The following is an 18,021-nucleotide window of genomic DNA, read 5'->3' on the forward strand; positions in this document are numbered from 1 at the left end:
TAATGGGATTGCAACCCTCGGTGCTGCGCCCGCACCGCGCTCAGCCAGTGAGCGGAAACGGTCTCCACATGGGATCTGAACCCTCGGCGGGAGCGCTGCTGCACTCCCAAGCGGCGCACTCTCCAGTGCGCCACCGGGCTGGCCCAAGAGACATTACTCTTAATCCAAATTCTCTCAGCTTCAATTTCTGGTGCTGCCCAATACTCAGTATGTCACCAACTCCTGTCAGGGGAGCTTCTTCCACAACACCTCCCCACCTGTGCCAGTCCCCCAACCCTCCGTCAGATCTTTAGCATCTTTCTTCTGGACTCCTCTAAAAACCTTTTAGTTAACTTTTCTGCTTCACCTACCCCAATCCATCCTTCAAAGCTGCCCTTCATATTAATCCTATTAGAATATTGCTTTATTCATGTCATTTCAGGGGGATGGCTCTTGGAAAGCTTCCCAATAAATACCAAACTCACCACCAACCTGGACACAAACTTCTGAGCATACCTAGCTTCTGAGTATGCCATGGTTCTAGCAAACAAAATGATACCACACTCAGGGGACCTCCTGCCTTTCCATCCAAAGTCCTGCTTCCTGTCATTATCCCCTGAAAGAACTAGTGAAGTGTATTAAACCCAGCTGGGACCTGATTGTTAACTGGGGTGCTGCCACATGAAGCCTATGCATTCATTCCCATAGAATCCTTAACATCTCACCAGTCTTTCTCATGTGAGGTTCCTGTAGGCAAGAACTGCGCCGGATTCATTTTGGGGTTATTAGTACACACTATAAGGCCTGGCATATAGTGCAGGCTTGGGAAATGAATAACTCCAAAGTATAATAGGTGACACTAAAGGTAAAGTGATGGGTGAAGGGTGGGCAGTGAGAGCCATGAGCACCACTCACCCTTCCGGTTCATGCCCATCTGGAGGCATTTGAGTAGGCGGCAGTACTGGCACCTGTTCCTCTGCTTTCGAGACATGACACAGTTCTTGTCACGACTGCACCGATATACCCGTTTGTTGCAAATGCTCCGCTTGAAAAACCCTTTGCAGCCCTCACAGGAGATGATCCCATAGTGCAAGCCTGTAGCGCGGTCCCCACAAATGAGACAGGTTCGTTGTTCAGCCCGATCATCTGGAACAGAAACTGAACAAGTTCAAGTTAGAGCACAGTAGAAATAATGGCACCCCTGCTCTGGGTAGATCAAGAACGCCACCATCTCCAGGCTAACTGCCAAACAGGAGGCATCTCTGGAACTTTTGTCCCAGGAAGAGATCCCTCAATCTACTTGCAGATACCACAAACACAGCCTATCTAAAAAAAAGAACTCATACTTTTCCCCTGGGTTTCATCATCACTTGGACCAGATCCAAGTCAAAAACCTAAGAAATATCTGTGACTCCTCCCTCTCCCTTACCTTCTGCATCCATAGCTCATCAGTTCTACCCTGTAGGAAGGTGGTAAAGATTACTGACAATATATGGGAAGTGCCTAGCACATGGTATACACCCAATAAATGATAGCTGTAATAGTAAACAAATGAAGAAATTTTAACCATGACCAACTAAGCCATCCATCTAGCAGATATTTACTGAGCAACTATTCTATTCCAGGCACTGTTCTAAGGCATGAATAGAGCAGTGGACAAAAGTCCCTGGTGATGTTTACATTCTAGAAAGATATGTATTCTGTGTCCAAACCCTTCGCTAGGACATAAATAAATCTATATATCATGGATAAAGTACTCATCACAGAGACTGGGCTACAAAAGACATTTGATAAATGTTAACTATTATTTTCACTATTATTATTATCCTAGCAAGTCCACACATAATGTGATAATGATATTCCTAAAAAGAAAAGCATTTGAGAGCAAATGTTAAAGAAGGGTCATGGTGATATATCTAGGTGGGATACAGAGAAGGAAGGAGGCTTGCATGTATGGAGTCCTTATTATATGCCAACTTTGAGATAAGTCTTTATGATTGCCATCTGAAGTAAACTAATAATGTGTGTGTGTGTGTGTGTGTGTGTGTGTGTGTGTGTGTGTCTGTGTGTCTGTGTGTCTGTGTGTCAGGTTCTAATTCCTGGAACCTGTAAGTTCTACCTTATAAGGAAAAAGGGTCTTTGCAGATACGATTAAAGATTTTCATTTTTTTTTTTTTTTTCAGTTGGGGAGCTTATAAGGAGAAAGGGTCTTTGCAAATATGATCAAGTAAAGATTTTCGTGGGTTTTTTTCCCCCAGTTAGGGAGCTTATTCTGGATTATATGGAGGGGGCCTAAATATAATAAGTGTCTTTACAAGAGATAGGCAGAGGGAGATTTGACAAAAACAGAAGAGAAGACACACACACATATAGAGGACAGTGTGATGTGAAGACTGTGGCAGAAACTGGCCACAAGCCAAGAAATGCTGGCAGTCACCAGAAGCTGGAAAAGGCAAGGGATAGATTCTCCCTTAGAGCTTCCAAAGGGAGCGCAGCTCTACCAATATCTTCATTTCTGCCCAGTGATACTGACTGGACTTCTGGTTTCCAAAACTGTGAAAGAATAAATTTCTGTAGTTTTAAGGTGCTCAGTTTGTGGTAATTTGGTACAACAGTTCAAGAAATTAATACAGATGGCTCCCAATTTATGATGGTTCAACTTACAATTTTTTTACTTTACCATGGGTTTACCAGGGTATTAAACACATTCTTGACTTAGTATGGGTTTATCAGGATGTAACCGCACTGTAAGTTGAGGAGCATTTTTTTCAGACTGGGAAATAGATGTATTAAGACTTGTCCAAAGTCACACAGCAAATAGCAGAGAGAAGCAGATATATGAGACTATACGATCAGTGAAATAGCAGATATATGAGACTATATGACCAGTGAAATAGAGAATGACAGATATGGAGAGAGAAATTGCCAGGTTCTTGAGGACACTACAGTTCCTACATACAGACTTTTCTAAGGTTTTGATGGACTTCCTAACTGTGAGCAAATAGCAAATTGACAATCTATGACCAATTGACATTCCCATGTTCTTTTAATATAATCCTCTTTTTTTCTTAAGCTAACTAAAACGAATTTCGGTCATTTGCAACTAAAAAAAACTATTAAGAAAAAGAAAAAAGAAAAATTATCCTGTAAAAGTAGCCCTGGTATAATGATTATTCCTTTTCTTTTCCTTTTGAAAACACAAAGGAAGCTCAAGGTAAACATTAGAGCAAAGTTATAATAGCAAATTTTAAAAACTAAGTCAGGTAAGGGCAAATAGGCAAAACAAGTGGTGTCAAAATAGCACCCACTATATTCGGGATGGGATTTCCTAGAGTGCTGGGCTTAAGCTGCTGAAAAGTCTTGGAAATAGAGCATGGAACACTGTCAGGAAATCATGGTTGTCTTTAAAAGAATTTAAAATTTTCTAATTTTAAATTAAAACCTTCAATAATCTATTAGATATGATTATACTATAAACCAGAACCTTACTAGAATAGACTTAAAAAATAGCTTCTACTCTCATTTCTTATTTTTAATGAATCATATAGTATCAAAATCTCTCCTTAAACAAAGTATCTCCAGAACTGAATGGTTTGTTTTTCTTAATACAATTTAAGACTGAATTAGATTGCTTATGTTATGTGTTTCTGCAGCTACCAACACCAGGAAGCACATACATTTTATAATTACTGAACCTCTATGACATATTACATATTTTACAATGGGAAAACTGAAGCTCAAAGAGGTAAAGAAATTTAATCTTGATTACAGAAGCCAGTCAAGAGTGGAGCTGGAATTAGAATTCAGTACCTTCGGGCCGGCCCGGTGGCGCACTGCTACAGTGCGCCGCTTGGGAAGCGCAGCAGCGCTCCCACCGAGGGTTCGGATCCCACATACAGACCGGCAGCTCACTGGCTGAGCGAGGTGCAGGAGCAACACCAAGGGTTGCGATCCCGTTGCCGGTCCCGGTCCAGTACGGGCGCGACACTGAGGGTTGCGATCCGTTGCCGGTCACGAAAAAAGACCAAAAAAAAAAAAGAATTCAGTACCTTCTTTCCAACCCCTCCCCTCCCCCTTCCCACTTAATTCACAACTGGTTCACAGACATCTAAAACCTAAAGTATTTATCACACATATCCTTATTTGTGATGATGTCTTTCCTATTCCATTCTTGGGAAGTTAAATGTTGAACCCAAGGGAAGGACTTTATATTTGTCCTTGATCAATTTTATCTTTATATAATAAATTCTGTATGCCATTCTGGTTTATTGAAATCTTTGGGGATCTGGGTCCTGCCACCTAGTATACCAGTTATTTCTTCCATTTCCTTTTTTTCTGCATGTATGGTCACTGTTACATTATTTTCATTTCTATCCTTGAAACAATATTAAACAGAATGTGGCCTTCCGGCAAGCCACTGAAGTCCTTTCCCCAATCGGACTTAATTATTAGCCTTCTAGAAACAGTTGTTCAACTTTTAGTTTTCTCTCTCTCCTTTTTTTTTTAAAGTAAAAATAGACTTTATTTTTATAGAAGTTTTAGGTTTACAGAAAAATTGAGCAGAAAGTACACAGTTCACATACTACTCCCCTCCAGTTTCTCCTATTATTAACATCTTATATTAGTGTGGTACACTTGTTATAATTATGAACCAGTATTGATATATTTTTTTATTTTTTATTTTTTTTAAAAGGATGACCGGTAAAGGGATCTTAACCCTTGACTTGGTGTTGTCAGCACCACGCTCACCCAGTGAGCTAACCGGCCATCCCTATATGGGATCCAAACCTGAGGCCTTGGTGTTATCAGCACCGCACTCTCCCGAGTGAGCCACGGGCCGGCCCGATATATTATTTTTAACTACATTTTACATTAGAGTTCCCTCTTGTGTTGTACAGTTCTATGGGTTTTGCCAAATGTATAATGTCATGTAGTCATCATTATAGAATCATATAGGATAGGTTATGCTCTAAAAATCCCATGCTCTAGTCTAGATTGTATTTCTCTATCTTGTACATAAAGTTACCATGAAAGACTGTGTTATGTACTTCACTGGAATTCCAGCTTTGTTAGATAAAATTTACAACTTTACGAAACATCCCAGTAAGTATTTTTTTTTAAATCCATCTTAAATAAAGTATAAATGGTGCTTTAATAAAAAAGAAAAAGCTTTGATATAATTCAACACTATAAACCACTTATCAAATCATGAATAGGAAAAAACTTGTTTAATATAATAAAACCTATCTAAAGAAAACTATAACAAATATTACCAAATATCATACTTAGTGGTGAAATGTTAAAAAAAATAAAAAGGACTTTTCCTTTAAGAGTGGAAATAAGACAAGAACAGCCTATTATTAATACCTTTATTCAACAATGTAAGAGAGATTCTAGTCGGTGCAGACAAAATAAGAAATATACAAAAAATCAACATTTCTATACCAGCAACAGAAAATGAAAATTTTTAAAGATGCTGTTTACAATAGCATCAAACAATATAAAATACTTAAGATGCAATCTAATAAAGACATACAAGATCTCTATGGAGAAACTGTAATACACTTATTTAATATAAAATACTTCAAAGACAAATCAAGGAAGATTTAAGTAAATGGAGAGAGACACGATGTCCACGGATTAGAATAATCACTACTATAAAGATTTATAGATTTAGTAAAGTCCCATTAAAAATCCCCACAATTTGGAGCCGGCCCCATGGCTCACTCGGGAGAGTGCTGCGCTGGTAGCACTGAGGCCACGGGTTCGGATCCTATATAGGGATGGCCGGTGCGCTCACTGGCTGAGTGTGGCGCAGGCAACACCGTGCCAAGGGTTGCGATCACCTTGTCGGTTAGAAAAAAAAAAATCCCCACAGTTTGTATGTGTGTGTGTATGATTTGACAAGCTAATTCTAAAATTATATGAAAATTCAAAAGAATAATAATAGCAGATACTTAAGAAAAACAAGACAGTCTACCATATATCAACATTTATTTTAAAGCTGTAGTAATCAAGATATGTTTTACTGACTCAAGGATAGGCAAATAGACCTAAGAACTGAATGGAGAACCCTATAATATAACCATGCACATACGGATATTAAACTTATGGTAAAGGTGGCACTGCAGAGCAGTGAGGAAAATACAAATCTTTTCAAGGAACAGTGATGGGACAATTTGATATCTATATGGAAAAAAAAATGAAACATGATTCTACCTTACACCACACAAAAAAATTTAATTCCAAGTAGTTTGAAGACCCAAATATCAAAGGCAAAATAATATTTCTCTCAGAAGGTAATAAAGAAGAATATCTTCATGAGCTTGGGCCAGAAAGACTTTTAAAACAAGCTACAAAAAGTGCTAACCATAAAAGAAAATCTTTATAAACTTGGACTACATTAAAATGAAGAACTTTATGAGAGTGAAAAGGCGAGCCACAGTGTGGAAGAAAACATACGCAATACATATAACCTACAAAGAGCTCATGCTCAAAATATATAAAACTACTATATATCAACAAGAAAAAGCCAACCTGGTAGAAAAATGGGCAGGAGACTTCAACAGGCATTTCACAAAGGTGGCTAATCCACATAAGCAATATACTTATGAAAAGATGTTCAAACCAATCAACCTATTAGTGATCAAGGACATGAAAACTAAAACCACAATGAGATATTACACATCAATGAGAATGGCTAAAATTAAAAAAGAATTTAAGTTATGGTGGCAATGTAGAAAAACTTTTATATATTGTTGTTGGGAGGGTTTATTGATATAACCCCTATGGAAAACAGTGCCATTATTAAAGTTGAACATATACTGATCCTAGGACACACTCCCAGGTATATATCTAACAGAAATGTGTGCACATACGTATCAGGAGACAAGTTCAAGAATATTCGTATCAGCATGCTTTGTAAAAGACCCAAATTAGAAATAACCCAAATGTTCATCAACATTACTACAGATAAATAGTGTATATTCACACAGTGGAATACTATACAACAGTAAAGATATTTGAACTACTGCAACAGAGATGAATGGTACCAACAATGTTGGATGAAAGAAGTCAGAAAGAAATGAATATATACTGTAGGACTGCATTTGTATTAAGTTAAAAAATAAACAAACAGGCAAAGAAGGGAAAGAGAGTTATGGGGGTGGAGAGAAGGTTTTGGATCTTGGCACGGTCTATTTTTTGTCCTCAGTGGTGCTTGCTTTACAGTAATTCATTACGCTGTAAATTTGTCTTTCATGTAATTTTCTCTAAGTGTTAATATTTCATAATAAAAAGGTTAAAAACAAAAGGTAGCAAGGCACTCCAGGAAAGGGAAATGACATTGGCAATGGCAGAAGGAAGGAAAACAAATGCAATGTGTGTCTGAGGGAACTGCACAGAACATTATGTTAAGTAGACAGATCTTACAGAGGAGTGCTGAAAGATAAGTCTAAAAAACTAGCTTAAAATAGACTGCAAGATATTATACTACTGAGAGAAGGCTACTGAGATTTTTGAATAGAGATATATCTGGATCGAAGCAGTGTTTTATGAATATTAATCTCACAATGATGCATAGGGTGTGAAAGAGAGGAAAGATGAACGGCATGGGCATCTAGGAATGTTAAGGAATGGCTGAGTGAAGCAAAAAGAAAACTTAGGGAGCCTAGAGAGGGCGTGTTGACTGACTGGACTGCAGAGGAGAGGTGAGGGGAGAAGGGAATAGGAAATAGTCAAAAATGAACTTGAGGGGTCTGGCGACCCGAACAGCTGTCGATCTGATTTAGGCCCCTCACCTTGGCCTCAGAGTCGCCGCAGCCATGACCAGTCAGTCGCAAGGGATCCAGCAGCTGCTTCAGGCGGAGAAGTGGGCCACCGAGAAGGTGCCCAAGGCCCGTAAGCGAAAGAACCGAAGGCTGAAGCAGGACAAAGCAGCAGCTCAGGCTGAAATTGCACAGTACTGCCTTCAGAGGGAGAGAGTTCATGGCCAAGGAAGCTGCAAATCACATGGCAGTTGCAGCACTGAAGTGGAGAGACCCAGGAGAAGATGACCAACCTCCAGACCTATTTTTGGCAGAACAGAGATGAAGTCTTGGATAACCTCTTGGCCTCTGTCTGTGACATCCGGCCAGAAATCCATGAAAACTACCGCACAAATGGATAGGAGAGGAAGAAAGAAGCACCTTTTCCATGGATTGGCATTTTAGATGCCTTCATGGAATATGAAGCTTTAGCAAAGCTCAAGTTACATTCTTAAGAAAAGGTGTTAAATTATTTTTGTATGTTATATAGTAGGTCCCTTCACTTTTTGGAGAGTAGCAAATCTAGCTTCTTTGTACACACTTGGAACTTATCCAAAGATCTTTGTACTTCATATTTGTTAGAATTTAATGAGTATACATTGTCTGTTTTCCTATATTTTTTAGCTCAAACAACATATATATCAACGTTGACTTCTTTCTTAGATCTAGTAAAAAAAAAAAAAAAAAAAAGAACCCTTTGAAGAAAGAAAGGGATTAAATAATTTTTTCCCTACTACTTTCTTGAAGGCCACGGGTTTATCTATGAAAAAGTAATAAATAGTTATTTGTAACCTGTGTGAAGCAGCAGCCAGCCTTAAAGTAGTCCATTCTTGCTAAGAATCAGAACAATGAATACTAGTATAATTGTTTAGGCTGCTCTTAGTTTCTCTTAATCAAAATTACTAGATGATAGAATTCAAGAACTTGTTAACATGCTATTATTTGGTGTACTGATAATCATTTAAAAGTAAAAGTAAAGACACTTTGTCATGCATTCCCCTTCTTCCCTCTGGTTCTTCCTGTTTGATAATGCAAAGTGCACTTTGAGTCAGATGTTCTGCAGGATTTCACTTAGGAAATTAGCACATGTATTACATACACACGTTTGCATACCTAATTAGAAAATGTTCATGATATACAGCTTAGCAGGAAGGAAATTTCTTGTGATTTCACCCAACAACTGTTTTGAAAAACAGCAAGCAACTAGTGAGTCTGCAGTTTGCCTTTTCTCTAGAGCATCTTGTGTGGGGGCAGCCTTGGGCAAGTTACAAGTATATTTCCTTCCTTGTGGGCTAAATGAGGTGTATATTACACGTAGTAACTTCACACTAGCATGTAAGAGTTAAATGCCCTGACCCTCTATTAGCTGAAAGTCTTTTTTGTTTGCAAAGTAATTTCTGGTAGGTAGAAACAATTGAGAGAGAACATTATGGGATTTCCTTGCTTGTTCTGAAACAATACAATTAGGTAATCTTAAAAGAAAAAAATCTCCTGTGACTCAGGATCCCAGTCCATTTCTATTTCTGGTTACTGTTCCATTTCTCTCTGCTTTTTGTTTGTTTTGTTTTGTTTTGTTTTGTTTAAATAGTAGAATTCCTCAAAGGAATTGACAAGCTTTTCCATTTTTTACTGTTAAACACTCCAGGCTTGTCATTCCAGTGAAACTACATGTCAAGGTCAGCAATGGTGTCCAGTCCTCTTCCTCCTTGGATGTTCAGTACTGTTTGACAGGGTTGACTGTTCCTTCCTTGAACCATTTTCTTTACTTAGCTTCCATTATGCAAGGGTGTGCTATCTTGCTTCTCAGTCTCTTGCTGTTTCCTCCTCTTTTTCCAAGATTTTGTTCTTGGATTTCTCTACACTCATTGACTTGATGAGACCACCTATGTTTTGTGGGTTTAAATATCATTTATGTTGAAGACTCAGATTTCTGTCTCCATCCCATCTCTCTTGAACTGTAACCATCCAATTTCTTATTTGGTATTTTGGATATCTAATGGTAAGGATACCGTGGGCACTCAAGCGGAGGGGGAGGGGGAAGGCACTCCCTGGCAATATGGCACCCTTCCGGGTTCTTCTCCGCAGTAAAAGCCCGCCGGCGCCAAACCTCAACCAGTCACAGGTGAAGGCTCACCCCCCGCCCAGCCCCATCCACCCCCTATCCAAACCCGGAATGCAGCTCCCTATAAATATACTGCGCAGTCCTTGAATAAAGTGGAACTTCTCTGGTGAACTGTCAGCCCAGGTCTCACGTGCTTCCTTCATCCGTGCACCCTTTCACTAATAAACATTTCCATCTTAACATCTCCCCCCCCCCAAAAAAAAAGAACTCGAGGCTCTAAACCAAGGTGGCTGTGAGAAATGTGGTATCACTAACAGAAAAGTGGAAAGCAAAAGCTGAGTGAGTGGCAAAAATCAATGGCTTTAGTTTAAGAGAGGACAATGGGAGAGTTGAGCAGAAATACTCTAAAGGCAGCTATTTAGGGAACAGCAGTTAGGGCTAGAATGAAGGATTTGGGAGTTATCGACACATGGAGGAGCTGGAGTTATGGGAACAGATCAGAACTCCAAGGGAAGAGGGGATGTGTGGAGAAGCAGCAGCAGAATAAAACCAAGACATAGAGAGAAGAAGGAGAAAAGTTAGGGAAGTAAAGTGAGATGACATGGTCAAAGAAGAAAAAAATGGAAAATAAATTCATAATTATCAGAAGGATAAGGAACAAAAGTGAAGGGGATGCACGGACGAAGGAAGTACGCGAGACCCGGGCTAACAGTTCGCCAGAGAAGTTCCGCTTTATTCAAGGACTGCGCGTAAATTTATAGGGTGCTGTGCTCCGGGCGGGAGAGAGAGTGGAAGGGGCGGTAACTGATTGGACGGGGCTGGGCAGGAGGTGAGCCTTGACCTGTGACTGGCTGAAGTTTGGCACGGGTGGGCTTGGGTGTTGGCACCAGCGAGCTTGTTAACTGCGGAGAAGAACCAGGAAGGGTGCCATATTGCCAGGGTGTGTCCCTGTTCAGGCGCCCATGGGGTCCCGACAAAAAGGGTTTCACAAAGAAGACAGCACTGCCAAATGTAACAGACCAAAAAGTGTAAGGACTAAGAAAAGGCTCAAAGGTCACTACTGAGAACACTATCAGTGAACTGATTAGGACAAAAATTATACTGAGTTAAAAATAAGTGACTGGTAAAGAAATAAAACAATTAGATATAGATAACAATACGTTCAAATAGTGACAAAGAAACAGTTTGTAGGAAGCAGCAACAGATTCAAGCAAATGCTTGGGTTTTATTAACTTATTTTATTTTACTTATTTTAGTCTTTTTTTTTTTTTTTTTTTTTTTACTGACTGGTAATGGGATCGCAACCCTCGGTGTCACGCCCGCACCACGCTCAGCCAATGAGCGGGAACCGGTCTCCACATGGGATCCGAGCCCTCAGCGGGAGCGCCACCACGCTCCCAAGTGGCGCACTACCGGGCCGGCCCAAACTTATTTTATTTTTTATTAACATAGGAGAGATTCATATGCATTTAAAGGAGATAAACACAGAAACAAAAACTTTTAAAAGAATGAAATGTAATCCAGGCATGTTTTCAAAATAAAAACTTGCATGAAAAGTAAAACAAGTTAAAATAGGTAAGAAAAATAAAAATGTTTATTTTTATTAAGAAAAAATTAAGTGACTTGCCCAGAGTCAGAAAAGTAAAGTGATTCACCCAAGGTTGCACAGCAAGTTAGTGATAGAACTGCATTTCAACTTTACTACTTTTCCAAAGACAGACTCAGACTTCCCATTATACCAAACTACCTCCTATGAGGATGGGAAAAGAGAAGGATGTACAGGAGGTATCAAGTCTGATGACAGCCTCAGTGCTGCTGCTCCTTTTTTTTTTTTTTTTTTTTTTTTAAAGAAACAGAAGTCATAACAAAATTTGTGAAACAAAGAGCTAACTATGTATTCTCACTACCCTATGAGAACTACACACCCTCATATTAACAACCAGTTCCACTTTATTTTGGTTAAATAAACACCAAAACCTGTTATAAAAAGGCCTCTTAGGCTCATACCTCTACTCAGCCCTGCTATTGTAAAAATACCTTCCCCTACCCCAAGAAGGGCATTTTACCCATTCCAAGGGCTCAGGTTACACAAATTACATTTTGAAAACTGATTTTTATCAAAACCTGCTTTTCAGACTGTGATGAAGGCCAGATTTAGGAAATGGAGAGTATAGCTGCTCACTTGACCAAAATGATACTGACAACCAAGGCAATCTAAAACTTGCCTGGCTAAAAGGTATTTAAAACAAAGGGGATCTGTCTCAACTGGATTACAGGTTCCAACTTCCTGATCAGTTGCACATTCTAAGTACCGACTCCACTCAGTTTCATAGATTACCACCACCTGAAATGAAGGCCTTGGGTGGTGTGGCAGAACTGAAATTAGGAACAGGTACCCTCAAAATTTCACTTGCAAATGTAGAATTTAAATAGACATTAGTAAAAATCATAGGATTTTACCTCCACTCACATACCACTGCTACTCCATGGCATATACCACTATAGAAATTCATTTACAGAAGCCACACATGGAATTCCTCAGAGGACACTTCTAAAAAATGACATTATTTGAATGAAAACAGGTGAATGATTCACAAGATTGGTATGAACTGAATGACTGGCAGTTATCCTTACTGATCATTAAATAAAAGATGGGAAAAAGATTTTTTAAATGTTACTGATGTCATTAACTGTTTAGGCCTGGAAACAAAGATAAAATAATTCACAAATTACAATTAGCTGAAGCAAGGCAAAAGCTACCCCATCACTAAACATCCCAAATGAAGGTGGGGGCAAGAAAATAAAAATTCAGAACACAGTCCCTAGTTCCTTCCAGTCTCCTATACGTAGGGATCTTTCAATTAGGTATCAAAGTTCTATTTGTGGGGGGGAAAGAACAGTTTTCATAGTCACTACAAATTTAGGTTTTCTAGTTGGAGAAAAGAACCTGCAAATCTACAGTTTGCCCTATTTGGGCTGTCACTGGGAACTTTTAAAGATTCCTTGTTCACTTAAAAAAAGAGTTGGTTGAATCTGAAGAAAAATTTTAATTTTTTCTCTGTGAAAAAAAAAATACAGACAGACATTTCATTAATAGATAGCTTGGACCCATCCACTATAACTATATAAACAAATAAGTATTTTTGGAGTTGTTAGTATAAAATAAGAAACTGATTCACTATTTAATAATTATTACATTTTTGCTTTAAATCATCTTGATATTTATTTACTGAATAAATATTTGAGTGCTCCTGTGTGCCTTTCATATGTCTCACAGTAGTGGAACAGAGAGACATCAGTCCCATAATTTCAATACAGAGCAGTCAACACTAAACTAGAAAGAGAAGATGTAGTGGGCACAGAGAAGTAAGTGCTTCTTGAACTAGATGTGGAGGCAGAAAGAAAGATTATCTAAAAGAGGTATCACCTGAACTGAGCCTTGGAACAGAAGTATGTCAAAGGGAATTTTAGCCAGAGGGAATAGTATAGCCCTTTTGTAAGTGGCTTTCTGGCTGTAGGTATTTAAATGTGTTCTAGGAGTGTGGTATCTGAGGCACAGTGAGGTAAAGAGGGCCACAATGAACACTAAGACATGCGATTCTGGAGTTAGACTGAGGGAGTCCTCTGTAGGGAGACTGTAGGCATGGATGAGATTGCCAGAGGACAGTGTATGGAGAAAGAGCAGAATCTGCAATAGATGTCTTTTGGCTGTCTGCTCAGCTCTCAGCAACTTTTTCTTTGAAAACAGCCACTGCCCTGCCTCTGAGGCCCCAGGTTTACACTGCTAGACAAATTGATGGGACCAGGGATGGATTCTGGCCACTGCTGTTTGGACTGGAAAAAGACAATGGCCCAGGCTGGGTCAGTGAAATTCTCTGTTCCCAAGATTTTTAGAATGGAGACAAAGGGATTGCTACCTTCTGATGAAACTGGAACTGTGAATGTGGCCAGTGAGATGGCTTTGACTCAGAAAAGCAGAGGATGCTTGTCTATGTGGTAATGGTGGTGACAAGGGCGAGGGAATGAAGTGAAGCAGGGGTGCCATAGCACATACCTTCAGAGGGGCTGAGAGTAGTTGCTGTAGCTCTGGATAACTTTGCAGCCATCCCTCCTGAATCCCAACTCTTCAGTATTTCTATATGTCCTACGCTTTATCCCAGCTTCCTTCCAATAACTTCCACAAGTGCTTCAGCTAGTTAAGTTTCATGAGTTTTTCTTATTTGTAATGAAGAGAAATTTGATTATGACAGACCTTACAGAAAGCCTATCTGTATTTAGAGGTCAGGAAGAACAACAAGAGACCAAAAAAGGTGCTCTAGGAGGGAAGGAGAACATGGAGAGTGCAATGCCAAGGAAGTCCAGGAAACAGAACTGTACAAAAGAGGTGGCAGTCAATAGTGCAGAGAAAGTGAGGCTATGAACTGGGAACAGGCTGAGAGATGAGGTAATAGGCAGGGCTGGACTACCGCCTCTGCAAAATTTAAGTGAATGCCAAAGCACTCAGTAATCAATATAAATAATATTTTAAGGTAATATTTTTAAAAATCAAAATTAATGCAAAATTAATGCAAGAACACAATAAACTGAAAACAAAGATCAGTATAATCAGATTTTTCCTTTTGTCTCAGGCTCTGATGATGGCTTGGCACGGTGCTAATACCGATCTTGTCATTGATCATCATCAGGAATCATCTGAGGGCAACTTCAGGAATACGGAGGAAAAGAGCTAGAGTTCAAGAGGTCAAGAAAAAGGTAGAAACAATTGCTGGAGAAACATTTCCAAAATGTTTGGTTGGTAAAGTAACTCCCATTTTGCAAGTAAGGGTACTAAAACTCAGAGAAGTGACTTACCCAAGGTCATACAGATCAAAAACACATGAAGGAACTGGGAATACTTGTTCTGAACAGTTTATGTTTCAAGGTTACATTAAGCTGAAACTCCCAACTAAAAATAGCTGTCAACATGTGATATCCTAACAGAGACATTGGAGAGGAAAAAGAAGGCTCACAGGATCAAGTCTTTGGAGAAAAAATTATCTCTGAAAGCCCAAGCCCCAGGTAATTCATCTGAAAATGGTAAATGAACAAAGTAGGAAGTTATCTGTTCTTCTGGATGATGGGTACTGTAAAAGCATAATTTCTCCTACAAGGGTAGAATTTCAGTGCTGCAGTGCTTAAGGGGTATCAAGAGTCATCTACTCCAACCTAAGGAATGAATACTAGCATACTTCCATAAATGAGGCACTTATTACCTCACCACTACAGAATGGCTTTGACTATTATTAAGTTCTTCCTTAATTCTGACTTGAAATCTTTCACCCTGTAACCTTCCATCCACTAGATCTAGCTCCATTCTCTGGGGCCCCATGTGACAGCCTTTCACAGAAGAAGACACCCACCACAATTCCCTAAGCTTACTCTTTCATGCAAGAAATATTTATTGAGGAAGCCAACATTCACAGCTCCTTTTAAGAGTATTTCATAGGGCATATCTTTCTGACACCTACGTTCACTGCCTTCCCTCCACAATTTTGTGTCAGAATTCTTTTTAAACATTGCATCTACATTGTAATAGTGAAAAGTTGGGCAATCTAAATATTAATCCAAAGGAGATTGGTTAAGTAAACTAACATAGGTATACAATGTAATAATAGGAAATCACTTGAAATGGATAAGACACATCTACATGTAGTCAGAGAAAGCCAAAGTAAAGTGGGAGAAAAAACTGTAGGATACCATGACTGACATGATCCCATTTCTGTTTTTTAAAAATATAACATACATACATATGAACATACATGTGCACATTTTGGTACATAGGTGGATAAAAGTTTGGAAGCAAATTCAACAAACTGTTACCAGCAATTATTGGGGTGGGGAAGGAGAATGAAGGGCACAGAAGACAGACAAGAGGACATTTTTACTGTATTTTTTCTTTAGCGTAGTATGTACTACTTTTGTGTTAAAAAGATCAATATGTGAGTATGTATTGTCACTGTAATATTTCTTTATATTACTGAGTAATAAAAGCAGATATTAACACTTTCCCTCCACCAGGAATATAAATTTCACAAAGGACTACATCTTGTGTACACTTGTCTCTTGTATGTCATACTATGAATTATGACACTAATTTCAGAACTTCAATCTACTTCCCAGATGCCAAACTTGTTAGATACCACTCTGATCAGAGGCAGGAGGTGGCAGAAAGAATACATGATAAGGAGTAAGAATTTAGTCTTAAGCGTAATCACTGAAGAGGCCTTGGAAGAGATCCATGGTTAACTTCTCTATCTAATGTTAACTGTACCTTCAGAGTAACTTTCTTACATGGATTTGAACAGCTTCATTGATGAAGAAGCTTACTTCTTTATTTGAAACTAAAATACGACTCACTGTAATAAAAACATACTGGTCTTAATTTAATCTGTGGACACTGCCCTACCTGAACAAGCCTACTCCCTCCTTTTCTCCACCAAGAGTTTCAGAGCCTTTGCAGTTAATACCCTTAGTCCCAACAACTGACTTATACAGTGTACAATTTCCAGTCCCCTTACCACACTGGTCATCTACCTTCCCCTCTGGACATGTTCTTACTTGGAAGGACCATATGAAAATATGATGCTCAGAATCTAGTGTGGCTTGCTGAATACAGAACAGAGAAGGGAGCTTTCTACCTACTCTTTTTTGGACACTATGTTTTTCAGTGAACACAATAGGGTTTATAAACTTTAGGGTAGCCATAATGTACTTGTGAAAGTATATACTTTACAACTGCAAAAAGGATAATGCATTAATATTATCGATCAGTCCCGAGCATACTGTAACTCAAACCTCTCAGTCTTTTTCATGTTTTACCACTAAGATGACTCATTTACATCTTGTAATGATAAACTGGGTCTTTGTGCAAAACACAGACTGTTTATTGCCTTGAGTCACCCTGATGTTCCTGCCTATTGAAATATGGGCCTTCCCTTCTAGCACTGGGACATCGATAGAAGCCCACGGCCTACATTACACATCTGTATTCCCAGCTTTTATACAAAGTTAGTGAGGATTAAACTAGGCCTATGATCTCAGGCTGGTCACTTCTCTCTATATCAAAAAGTAGTATAGTACAGTATAGCATAGCATAGCATAGCATAGCATAGCATAGCATAGCATAGCATAGCATAGCACAGCACAGCACAGCATAGCATAGTATGGTGATTAAGAGCATGAGCTATGAAGTCAAACTGTTTGGATTAAAATCTCAGCTTTGACATTTACTGAATGTCAATTGCTTAGTCTATATTGCTTAGGCCATATTGTTTAGTCTATGCCTCAGTTCCTTCATCTGCAAAATGGGGTTAAGAATCATACTTATATCACGAGGTTACTGTGAGGATTAAGTTACCACATATGTAACGTGCTTAGAAGAGAGTCAATACATGTAAAGTTCCTGAATATAGTAAGTTCTCAATAAATGTAAGCTATTATTATTACTATTATCATATAATCACTTTGTCTCAGGATACCCATCAGTAAAATGTGGACAATGATTCCCCCTGAAAAGTTCCTATGAGGACTAAACAGGAGTGTTTGAGAAAGGGCTCCATAAATTCTAAAATTCAGAGTGCCTTTGAGGAAGGGGTGTAATTCACCTGAGTGAGCATTTAACTCTTGCATGCCTGGAGCCTACCAGGTTTGCCTACCAGTCAGGTACAGAAAAGCACCTTCTTATAGTAGCTTCACATAGCTGGCTGAGTCCTCAGCAGCCCCACTGCTACCCTTCACATCTACCTGCAGTTCTGAGAGTATTGCCTGGACAACCAAAATTTATTGAGCTTTCACGGTAAGTTGCCTGTCAAGGTTTTTTGGTTTTTGCTTGTTTTATTTTTACTGTAATTATAAAGTCAAAAGCAAAAGCAACAACAGCTTTGTATCCCAATTAGTCACTATTTTAGCTGTGTGACTTAATGTATCTGAGCTTCAGTTTCCTCATCTGTAAAGATAAAAATACCTACTTTACAGGAATGTTATGAGAACCAAGAGATTAAAACAGGTTTAAAAAACAAAAACAAAAACTGGCAGAGTACTTAAATGAAGAGGTAAATCTATAAATTTAGTTGTATTTTATTATGATTATTATTTCTCCAACCAGAGGTCACAGTTGCTTTTAAAGATTTGAGTTTA

At 38.8% G+C, this 18,021-nt stretch overlaps 2 protein-coding genes across 2 annotated transcripts in view; one reads left to right on the top strand and one right to left on the bottom strand.

The window, feature by feature from the left end:
* Window positions 1-894: 894 nt before the first annotated feature.
* The window catches only part of LOC103595279 (nuclear receptor subfamily 6 group A member 1-like), a gene marked incomplete at both ends in the record, with an annotated part of 201,517 nt that continues 184,390 nt past the window's right edge, over window positions 895-18,021 (bottom strand). Inside the window, one exon of the mRNA XM_008578640.1 lies at window positions 895-1,137. Coding sequence (XP_008576862.1) covers window positions 895-1,137 — 243 coding nt within the window. The remainder of the gene's footprint in view (window positions 1,138-18,021) is intronic.
* On the top strand, window positions 7,803-8,314 carry LOC103595270 (V-type proton ATPase subunit G 1-like). Its single transcript, XM_008578634.1, has 2 exons — window positions 7,803-7,916; window positions 8,018-8,314. Exons 1-2 carry the CDS (start codon window positions 7,803-7,805, stop codon window positions 8,144-8,146), a joined length of 243 nt encoding a protein of 80 aa, XP_008576856.1. The 3' UTR covers window positions 8,147-8,314.

This window comes from Galeopterus variegatus, unplaced genomic scaffold, assembly GCF_000696425.1.
Source record: "Galeopterus variegatus unplaced genomic scaffold, G_variegatus-3.0.2 Scaffold1732, whole genome shotgun sequence".
NCBI lineage: Eukaryota > Metazoa > Chordata > Mammalia > Dermoptera > Cynocephalidae > Galeopterus > Galeopterus variegatus.

Bases quoted from the DNA above. Each gene is read 5' to 3' on its own strand.
- LOC103595270 (XM_008578634.1), top strand. From the start codon at position 7,803: ATGACCAGTCAGTCGCAAGGGATCCAGCAGCTGCTTCAGGCGGAGAAG. The intron at 7,917-8,017 runs GCAGCTCAGGCT...TGAAGTGGAGAG, and splicing joins GGCTGAAGCAGGACAAAGCA to ACCCAGGAGAAGATGACCAA.